At 49.5% G+C, this 11047-nt stretch overlaps 1 protein-coding gene across 3 annotated transcripts; it reads right to left on the reverse strand.

Annotated features, from left to right (window-relative positions):
* Window positions 1-490: 490 nt before the first annotated feature.
* On the reverse strand, window positions 491-7128 carry LOC121099755 (zinc finger protein 154-like). Of its 3 annotated transcripts, XM_040633775.1 has the most exons (4): window positions 6722-7128; window positions 5996-6050; window positions 3990-4116; window positions 491-2646 (listed from the first exon to the last, which is right to left on the reverse strand). In XM_040633775.1, the coding sequence occupies exons 1-4, from the start codon at window positions 7126-7128 to the stop codon at window positions 1250-1252; spliced, it is 1986 nt and encodes a 661-aa protein (XP_040489709.1). In that variant the 3' UTR covers window positions 491-1249. The 3 variants fall into 3 exon arrangements, with proteins under 3 accessions (XP_040489709.1, XP_040489710.1, XP_040489711.1); XM_040633776.1 differs by lacking the exon at window positions 5996-6050 and having other exon boundaries at window positions 3990-4111; XM_040633777.1 differs by lacking the exon at window positions 5996-6050 and having other exon boundaries at window positions 6722-6886.
* Between the last annotated feature and the right edge of the window lie 3919 nt (window positions 7129-11047).

Below are 11047 nucleotides of genomic sequence, written 5' to 3' on the forward strand. Positions count from 1 at the left end.
CCCTTTTCAAAGAGGTACATTACGACCAGTTTATTGGTCTCCTGCACCATTAATCCTGTGTTTCTGTACCAATGATCATTCCCCTGGCCCTTCCACTCTTAAAACCAGTGATGTCACCCTACAGAATTCAGGACATCGAGGCCCCTGGAGCTGCTGCTGTTCACCAGCACTGAGCAGCATGCCATCAACATCCCCTGTGAACAAGAGAACAAGACCATGTCGCTCAGAAGCACCGGACGGTGTCTAACAACAACCAACAACTGCCTCCTCTTCGGGTTGAAACTCTGACCCCACAAGTATCCCGGCATCCAACTATAAATTAGGACCACGGAGCCCTACCGTCTTTCCTTAAAGGCTTTGAGCAGCCAGGCAAACCAGGCCGAAACTGGAGAGCTATCTTCTGCCATCATACGGTCCCTTCTGCGGCACACAACTCTGTTCACCCCTTCACGCTCGCAAACACAGGTAATTTCAACATACAAACACACAGTGAACAGAATCCCCAAGATTAATGGGGGCTTAAACAGCAACATCTTTATTCTCGTACGGCAAGAGCAATGGGAGGCAGACTGCTCCTGGGTTGGTGACTTGGAGGCTGGGAAGTGCCATCACAGAGTTTCAAGAGGACAGTAACATCCCTGAAGATGTCATCCACCTTTTCAAATCTCCAACGTCCTCTAGGACAAAACTGGGTGAGATCCATGCCCTCTCCTCAGAGAGGAAAAATGGGGAAGGATTTAGTGCTCAGGTGACTCGTTAGTCATCCAGCAATTGCCCTGACACTGGGGTATGGGCCCTGGGCGGGTTCAAAAGATGCAATGCAGCTGCTACATACCTGGGATTTATGGAGATGGTAAATGGCAGCTTCATAAGGGATCTCCTCCAGTGTTGTTAACATTCACCGAATAAATGCCTGCACATTTAAGGCAGTTCTCCCATTTGAGATTTGTGAAATCCTATGAGGTTAAGTCCTTCAGATGAAGGCTTTCTCATATTCACTGCGTTTGTAAGGCTTTTCACTACCTTGAGTTCTCTGGAGTGCAACGAGGCTAGCCTTTGGTTAGCCATTTCCCACATTCTCCATATTCACAGGCCTTCATCTAGGAGACACCGTGGTGTTTTAGGAGCTTGGACTCCTAGGTAAAGAATATCCCACGGATAAATACTCATAAAGCCGTTTTCGGTGTGACTATCTCAATGGTCACTGAAATGGAAACCACACGTGAACGTTTGCCAAAGTCACTACTCCTTAAAGCCTTTCTCCAGCGTGCACTTTTCGGTGCTTAATGAGGCTAGAACTGTGGCTAAAGGATTTCCCACATTCACTGCACTCGTAAGGTCTTTCTCCGGTGTGAATTCTCCTGTGTTTAATGAGACTGGAATTTTGAGTAAAGGACTTCCCACATTCACTGCACTCATAAGGCCTTGATCCAGTGTGTACTCTCTGGTGTTTGAGGAGACTGGAACTGTAGGTAAAGAATTTCCCACATTCGCTGCACTCGTAAGGCCTTTCTCCAGTGTGAACCCTCCGATGCTGAAGCAGCGCGGAGCTTTGGCTAAAAGACTTCTCACATTCACTGCACTTAAAAGGCCTTTCTCCACTATGAACTCTACGGTGTTCAGTGAGGCTAGAGTTTTGAGTAAAGGATTTTCCACATTCACTGCACTCATAGGGCCTCGATCCCGAGTGAACTCTCTGGTGTTTTATGAGACTGGAGTGGTAGGTAAAGAACTTCCCACATTCACTGCACTCATACGGCCTCTCTCCAGTGTGAACACTGCGGTGCTGAAGGAGCGCAGAGCTTTCGCTGAAGGATTTCCCACACTCACGACACTCATACGGCCGTTCTCCAGTGTGAATTCTCCGATGTTTAATGAGGTTGGACTTGTTGCTGAATAACTTGCCACATTCGTCACACTCGTGAGGCCTTGCTCCAGTGTGAACTCTCCGGTGCTGAATGAGGCTAGAGCTCTGCCTAAAGGACTTCCCGCATTCCCCACACTCATAAGGCTTTTCCCCAGTGTGCACTCTCCAGTGGTCATTGAGGCTGTAGCTTTTGCTAAAAGATTTCCCACATTCACTGCACAGGAAGCATCTTTCTCTAGCGAGGTCTCTCTGGGGATGAACAAGTGTGTGTTTGCAAGTGAAGTCTTTCGTGCCTTCGGCCCAGTTGCGTTGCGCTCTCCATCCAGGGGAGGATGCCCTATACCCAGTCCTCCTGTACGACTTCCCCCTGCTGTGTGTGGCCTGATGCTGGAGGAATCTCGAGGTGGCCAAGATGTCCCTCACAACCTCCCCACAGGAAAAGGGTTTCCCTGACACACAGAATTTGTAGTCCTTCACAAAAGAGGCTCGGTCCATATTGCTTCTGAAGCATTTCTCTCCAGTGTGCTGCTTCAGATGCGGAAGGTTGACGTCGAAATACAACTGTCTCTCACATGCCCCCGTCTTGTAGAGATTCTGTCCACAAAGTGTCGCCTGGTGCTCGGTGGAGAGCAAAATGTCTCTCAAGTCCTGGCCACACACCTCACGAGGATGGGCCTTCTGGGGAGACACAACTGCCTTGCGAGTCCCGACCTGTGACGCTCCTTGTACAGAAACCCTGTGCTCAGGCGCCTCCTCATCCTCTGTTCCATGCCTACGACCTGAAAGCAAGAAATGCCGGTAAAGCACATGCTGCCTTTGGTGGGAGGGGGCAGCTACCATACAAGCTACAAATGTGTGTCTAAGAAACCCAGGAACCAGTGCTTGGGATTGTCTGCAGGACCAGGGAGACGGTTCAGGTGGAGGATGGGGCTGCTTAGCAGGAGCGGGCTACAAGGAGCAGAGAATGGGAGAGGCCTCGTGAGGTGAAGGATGCAAGCACTTGGTGTGACACGGAGGAGAGAAGTGGGCTGTGATTCATTCCCCTGCCAACAACTTTCCAAAGGAACCTGTCTCCTATTGACACACCTGTCCCGTGCAGGAGGGTGTGTCAAGACCCAAGGAAATAGGACTGTAAACTGGCAGGTGGTGTTCCAGGACTGCTTAAGAACGTAGGCACAACTCATGATGTAACATACAGCAGTTAGCGTGCAAAGCGCTGTAGATGGAGTGGTGAGAAAAAAGAGTGAGATATGGATCCCAGAAATGTGAGGTTAACCCCGGGCCAGAAGGACGAGTAGAGGCGACAAGTAACAGAGTCGATAACGCGGCAAAGTGCCAAGAAAGGGGAAGAAGAGACAGAAGTGAAATGTGGCCCCTGGGGTCAAAATACTAGTCAAACAGAACAGGCTTCTGGTCTGATGTGAACACAGCACTGACATCGTCTCCTCCAGATACCACTCTGCAGAGCTTGCTTCCTATGAGCTGTCGTGTTCTGTGTGGGTCAGTATACCTACCGTGAACTACCCGGGGCTCTCCAGTCCAACCCCACTCCCACAATCAGCAAGTGCATGACCACTTCCTGATACAAGTGCTAAGGAAAAGACAGGACAGCTGAGTAGCCATCAGTATCACAGAACGACTCAGCACACGACGGCCCATGGCAAAGAGAACTACACAGTCCCCAGAGAAGTCTGGAGGAGGGTCTCATGAAACAGCCCATGGTCCACAGACGTGGTAACTTTGTCAGAGACAGCAAGTCCTGGTAGAGGCAGGCATGAGGAAGCCTCACAGAGAAAGGAAGCAGACGTGGAGCGGGCAGATATCTTGCATCGAGACAAAGTCACCCAGTCAGGGAGAAGGCATGTAAGGGGATATCCATTACGTTCACTGCAAGGCTCCTGACCCTCATTCCTTCCCTGAAAGTCAGCAGGAAAGCTGGTGTTGGGGTTGCTCCAGGAAGGAGGGCGGTACACTGACCTCAGCCTTACCAACCACAGCACCCACCCCCGGAAGTGGGGAAGGAAGCAGTGCTCACGGTCCCTATGTAAAGACAGACTGCTCTCGGGGACCAAGGGAGGGCAGAGACTAGCTCAGGGCACAGGCGTGGGGTCGAGGGTCTTACCCAAGGAGTTTATAAGTGCCAAGTTCTCCAGCATCACATCCTGGTACAGACATCTCTGAGCCTCATCAAGGAGACCCCATTCTTCCCAGGAGAAGTACACGGCCACGTCTTCAAAGGTCACCCTGCCCTGGCAGGAGGGGGACAGAGGAAATCACAAAAACACCCTCTCCCAAGAACCATACCCATTTTCCCACCCACATCGATCTACCCTATGCCCATCCTCCCCTGATCTCCCCATCCCAGAGGAGAAACCAGGCCTTGGTGCCACGGCGCCACTGTCTCCTCGTGGGCCCATGATGGCAGGGTCCTGCCGACAGAAGAAGAGGCAGGTGGACAAGTATACATCTACGTTGTGGACCTGGCATAGAGGTATCCTCCCGGCCATCCAGGTTATTCTACTGAAAACCAGGGCCCTGGCATCGGTCAGGCATACTCCCTCTCCAAGTACACATCATTCTTGAGACTGGATGCCACAGCCACATGCCTCTGGCCACCACACCTCATTGTCCCACACTACGGAAATCTCGCTGGCCTCCCCACACATCACTGCTGTTTTTACCACCTCCTCTTCACCCCACTGGTGAGGGCAGGAGTCCCGTCTTAGGGTTATGGGGATGGCCAAACACATGACACCTGACCACGGACAGAGGAGATGGATAGCACTTTAGTAATCACAGATATTCACAGCCTGGAGAGGAGGACACCACGCCCCACACAGGCCCACATGCGGATGGCACTCTGACACAGAGTGAACAACCAGGAGCTGTAGGATCAAGAGGGTGAGGTGCCTCCTGGTTCCTGTAAGAGGATGTGATGGGCTTGTCTGAGGAACTCCGTGGGCTGGTAGGGCACTGAAACCCATACAGAGGGAGAAGCAGGAAATGCACCTTTGATGAAAAGGCTGTTTGATTAGGAGACCTTCCCAACAGCAGAAGATTGGGGAGGAGATCTTACGTTCAAGCCATGAGTTCCTCCATCTTGTACCAGACAAGGTCCTCCTCCCTCCCCCTGTGCTGTACTTGCCCCCTCAGCAATCACAATCTTCCTCTGTCCACCTGACCCTCATTCAGAGCAAGGCTCCTCGGTGGCCTACCCCAGGCCTAGTGACGCTCACGGGTGATCACATCCGCACTTCACACATGACCTTATTCCTCCAGGATGAAACACCCCAGGCCCTACCAAAGTCCTCACAAAACCCTGGTGGAGTTGAGAGTGGAGAAGCACCACCAGCACAGGCCCGAGTGTCATCGTCTCGCCTTAAGTACTCCTAAGCTGCTGTATCCCTCTCATGTCTACTCTTCTGCTGGAAACCTTGGCCACTTGCCCGAGTATCCTGTCCCCGACACACTCTCCCGTCATGGCCACTCACATCCCTCATCTCTGAAGTCATACCATCACCTAAGTATCCAGTCCTGGTCCCCCCTCCTCCCCAACTTCCTAGCACCGTAACAGCTCTACCACCATAACCAGGAGACTGCTCCTCATGACTGTGACCCACAGCTCACTCACCTGGGCCCACACAGTAGCCATGATGTCTTTAGATATCTCCCTTTTGAACCCCCCCCCCCCAGATTTCCAGACCTGTGTGTTTGGCTGCTCACTTAATGCATCCACTCAGGGCTCCCCAGCACATCTCCCACCAACATCACCCATACTACCAACCCCCTCATCTCAGTCGATGGAGTTTCCATTCCTAAAGCTGCTAAGAACAAAAACCCTAGAGATAACCCTGAATCCTCCCCTTCACCCTGCCTCGGTGCACATTAGAAAATCAGTGCTCACTTTTTAAAAAAACACATATCCAGAATCCAGTGACATCCAGGCCAGCACTCCCGTCCAATAACCCTCACCTAGACTACGAGGGTAGCCTCCACCCTGATCTTCCTGCCTCCTCCCTCGGCCCATAGCGGGTACTGCATGCTATAGCGGGATGGACCCTATCAGGACTGTGGTAATATCACGTGGCTGCTCCTATCTAAGCCTCCCATCACCACCAGAAGACTCACCCCACGTCTCTTGCAGTCATTCCACTCCTGACTGCTGTCCCCCTGTTCTTTGCTCCTACCCGCAAGAAAAGAAAACGGTGGTTTCCCCAGCAGTTCCAGATGAGTGTTAACTCAGGCATGTGCACACCCTGCTACCAGTTCCCGGAATAACCGTGCACACACTGGTTGCCAGAAACGGAAACCCCTTCATAGAACTCCTGGCACGGTCCTGGGGTTTCCCCAGAGTCTCCAGAGCCCAAACTTGGGGGAGTGGCACCTAAGAGTCGCGGGACACAACAATGCATAAGACAAGCGGGTGGGGGTCAGGTCAGGGCCAGCGAGGGACTGGGCCAACTTCCTCTTGTTCGTGTTGGTTCTGTAAGCGCTTCTGCAGCCTCGGGAACTGGAGAGAATGTAGCCTTAGACCCACAAGACCACGGTGGATGCGACGGACTCAAAGCCCTCTGGACCCTTGCCCGGCCCTGAAGACCAGAACTCGGCTGGCTGGCAGTTCAAGGTCTGTGCCTCAGTGCTCAGTATCGCCCCTTAGGGTGCGGCCCCCACCCGGAGCCCGCTCCCCCAGGCAGTACGCCGGCGCTCACACACCGGGCCCCCGCCCATTCCCGCCTCCCTGTCCGGGACACCGGGGCCCGGGCCGCAGGGACTCGAGCAGGTGCCCCGCGCCTTTCGGGGCTTTCGGGTCTGGGTGGGGGGAGGGCGAGGAGGGCCCCGGGGACGAGCGTTTACCTGAGCCGGGTCCCTGGGCGCGGCCGCCGCCATCGGACTTGGTGGGCGGAGCGGACACCCGGGCCGGTGGTCCGGGTCCCGGGCCCGGCGCGGGCAGCACGGGCGGCGTCGCCGAGCGGCGGGTCCGCAACCGTGCAGCAGGGTCGGCGCCTCCTCTCGCCTCTTCTAGGTCTCGTGAAGTCGGTATGGACGCAGAACTCCGAAACCTCTTCCCGGATGAGCAAAGCCCGGAGCAGGTATCTTCGCCTTGGTGAGGAGTCAGGCGGAAGTCCCGCCCGCGTGGGACTGCCCACAAGCGGAAGAGCCTCTTTTGAAGTTTTCATTGGAGAGCAATGCTGCCCCTCGACTCTTTGCATTCTGGGTAACGTAGTCCCCACAGTTATGAAGCCCTGAGTTAGGGACTTCATTCAGGTAATGTCCATCTTCCGCTGGAAAGGGCGAAGGGTAAAGGCCGATGCTGGTGGACTTCGCTTCGTTTTTGAGAGAATGTTACCATATTTCTTTCTAGTGCTCTCTGAAGCTCGTCACCCAAGACTTATTTCAGACTCAGTGAAGCTAAGCATACTCCCGAATGCCAATAATATTGTTTATATTCCTAAGGGCTACGAACCAAATAAACACATCATTCCATAGCGTCTTTGAGTCTCAAGATATGTCCACGCTTAGTGAAAGCTAATAAACATTATCTTATTTCAATTCTATTGCGTCCACTCCATAGCATTAAATAGAGAAAATACTTCAGGTTGTGCCATGTCAAGAAAGATAAGAGGAAGAGTGTTGGTCCACCTGGAATCTCAAGTACAAGGGTAGATATGACAGTTTCTCCTTGACTAATCTTTATTTAGAACACTGTAGGATTTTTTTTTTTTTAACCTGGTCCAGTCTTTGGCCAGTTGCAGAATCCTGCCAAGTAGGTGTGGCAAGATTTTCTCTTGACTATCTCATCACCACTGATAACTGATCAAATTTCCTCATCCCTCACCATCACACAGGTGTTCTCTGATCATACTGACCTGACTTCTGCAAGGATCTTTTAGGTCCATTTACGAGGAATTTCCCTAATCTCTTAGTGATTTTCTATCCACTAACCGCCCCCCCCCCTCAACAATCGTGTTCCTTAGTATAAAACCCAACTTCTAAAAAAATTTGAAGTTGAGTCCAGTGTGTCTTCCCCCTACTGCAAGTTCCCATTGTCCCTGCACTTGTGGGAATGCTCCTGAATAAAGTCTTCATTACTGTTTCAACAAGTATTTTAATAGTTTTTCTTTTTTTTTTTTTTAGATTTTATTTATTTATTTGAGAGAGAGAAGTAGTGTGTGAGCTGACTCCCTGCTGAGCTGGGAGCCTGAGGCGGGGCTGGATCCCCGGACCCTGAGATCATGACCTAAGCCAAAGACAGACACCCAACCAAGTGAGCCCTCCGGGTGCCCCAATAATTTTTCTCTAACAGATCTGTATATTCTGAAGAAAACATCTCTCCTGCCTGTAGAGTCAACTATTCTGTCCTATTCACTGAGAAACACTTTTATCCATTTAATATGTCTTACTTGATATCCAGATTACATTCAGGTCCTTTTAGGAATATAACATCAATCTTAAAAAGATATCAATGTGAAAAATACTACTTTGGTATGGTAGAGTGGCTGCAGTGTTGCAAGTTGAAGTATGTATGCAAAGGGTTCTTTCTACCCAGAGATACTGGGAGTATCTTAAATTCATTATATCATTGCTGCAAACTGATTATCATTTGTTTTGTGATGCGGGGACTGTTTTGCTTGAAGAGTATATATAATCTCAGGAAAACAGTTGTAAAATTCGAAGTACAAAGCTATTATCAATGTTTATGTATTGCTTCAAAGGTGGTGGCAGAAATAGCTTTGGTGAGACACCTGTAGAAGGTGAGAAAACATAAGTCCTCGGAGGAGTTTTAGCAGTGATGTCTGAGAACAGATCAGATTAAGCTGGGCACGTGACCAGAATTGTTATTCTGAAATTTTGTTTCCAAAATGCAAAGCTCCATTCTTGTAAAGTCTGAGTGATACCTGCATGGAAAAAGAGTTAAAGGGGGACATTTAGAGTACCCAGAATTGTAAAATGTACAGGGAAATTGAGATGTCATGTGTATTCCTGTTGATCAAGGAACAAAAATTTGGTTTTAGGCACTTATTGTAGGTGCCTGGGGGACATTGGGTCCTAAGAGAGACAAAGACACTTGCCTTCTGGGACTTGTGTTGTATTCAAGGAAGAAAGTCCAGGAACAGAAAAGAGTAGCTAAAGAAATACGTAGTATTCTGGAACGTGGCAGACAAAATGGAAGGGGAAGACAGGTGAGTCTCCTGGGGGGTAAAATATGGAATGTAATATTACTCAGCACAATAAGGGAGGCCTCCTTGATAAGAGTAGAGAACACTTGAAATTGTAAGGGATGAGCCTCGTGGATATGTTTGCAATAAGTTCTGGGCAGAATAAAGCAGTTGTCTAGGTTAGTCAGTGCAGGCTCACGGTTCTCAGCAGTGAATGGCCTGGGACTCAAGGCCAGTTGGCTGTTCCTTTACTTGGCTCACTACAGATACACTCAGGGCATGTGGGTGAGAAGTCCTGGCTCTGTCTCTCAGAGCCTGCAGAGCTCCACCGGTGGACTGGGGCCTGGAACCAGTCAATGTCACCCTTCCTAAAATTCTGATTTTCCGAGTGTAATTCCTGGACCTTCACGCACAGTGTCACCTAGGGACTCTTGAAAAGCACATTCTGAATCCTGAACCCAGATCTACTGAATCACTTTGTGGATCAGGCCCAAGTGTCTGTGTTTTAACAAGCTTCCACATGATTCTGATAAATATTCAAAAAATTTCCAGCATTCTGCTGTGTTATGCAGAAACATATACCTGCATTTCTTGTGATTAACAGACTGTTTAGTCTATCTAAATCTGTAGGGTTTTTAAACTGAAGTTGGCAAAAACAGAAACAAAGAGAAAAACAAAAAAAAACTCAATAGTGCATATTTGGTTTCCTAGAGAAACGAAAGTATAAAATGTTTTCTATCTTTTATTGAAGGAGTCCTACACCATATACAGTTATACAGTAGTATGTCAAAATCTCAGATAATTAAATCTCCTGGAGAAAAATAAAGTTTTCAGTATAGCATCCTTTTAGAATGGTTTGTGCACATGGACTCCACTGTGTGTCTATATGTTAAAACATGTTCTTGTACAAGCTGTTTTCTGTAGTAAAAATAGTCATATTTTATATACAGATCAGTACTTTGCTGTCTCACTTAACAATGTATTTTGGACAACCTAAAGCTATTTCAGCCTTTGACACCTGCTACCTCCTAAAGGCCACACTTAGTAGACCTGAAGCTGCCTCTTGAAAGACTGCTTGTGGGGCGCCTGGGTGGCTCAGATGATTCAGCATCTGCCTTCGACTCGGGTCATGATCCCGGGGTCCTGGGATCGAGTCCCACGTTGGGCTCCCTGCTCAGCAGTGAGTCTGTTTCTCCCTCTCTCTCTGCCCCTCTGCCTGCTTGTGCAGTCTCTCTCTCTCTGTCTCGAATAAATAAATAAATAAAATCTTTAAATATATATATATTTATTTATATATTTTATATTTATGTATAAAACTGCATGCTCCATGGCTGGCTGCACTGGGGGAGCGGGGCCTACCTACTGATCTCTCCACGGTCCTATCAAGGTCTGTTCTCAAAGGCCATGGGAAACTCTGTACAGGCACCGAAGGTGGTTTCTTGGTGCTAGAGGAGTGGGATTTGTGAGACTAGCCCTGGCTTGTGGAAACATGTGGCTTGGGAAAATAAAAGATGTAAGGGCAGGGGCCAGGAAACCGATTCCTGGATGGCCACCTGGTTATCCATGGTATGGCGCGGCAGCTGTGTTGCACTCAGTTACTAAAGTTGAAAGCTACCAATGGAATTTACAAAAGGAGCCAACTCCTGGAGACTTGGTTTTGTAGATGCATTTAAAAAATGGAAGAGAATACGAATAAGAAAGAAAGCAATATATGCAATCCCTTGATTATTGTTCTGGGTAATAGCTAAATGTAATTAAAAGAGAGGGCTGGCAGAGAGAAAGCAAGGAAGGTGAGGTCGCATCCTTCTACCCTCCTTTCAGGGCATTTCCCAAACCTGCACATGGGTGTGGAGCCGGAGAGTAGAGGGTGGAGGCAATAGAGATCATAGCCAAGGGATATGATGGCAACAGGAAATCCCACTGCTTAGTCCTTGGGGGAGGAGATCTCCCTGGACAGGGCTGATCTTTAGCCTCAGTCTGTGCTCTTTAGGTCCCCTTCACCTCAGAAGCAGAGGCCATCACT

Source organism: Ursus maritimus, unplaced genomic scaffold (assembly GCF_017311325.1).
Source record: "Ursus maritimus isolate PB19 unplaced genomic scaffold, ASM1731132v1 scaffold_19, whole genome shotgun sequence".
NCBI classification, from domain to species: domain Eukaryota; kingdom Metazoa; phylum Chordata; class Mammalia; order Carnivora; family Ursidae; genus Ursus; species Ursus maritimus.

Excerpts from the sequence above, each read along its gene's own strand:
- LOC121099755 (XM_040633775.1), bottom strand. The coding sequence starts at position 7,128 with ATGAAGTCCCTAACTCAGGGCTTCATAACTGTGGGGACTACGTTACCC. Across the intron at positions 6,051-6,721 it reads CGCCCAGGGACCCGGCTCAG|GAGCAAAGAACAGGGGGACA; the intron begins GTAAACGCTCGT and ends TCTTGCGGGTAG. Across the intron at positions 2,647-3,989 it reads GGCACTTATAAACTCCTTGG|GTCGTAGGCATGGAACAGAG; the intron begins GTAAGACCCTCG and ends TCTTGCTTTCAG.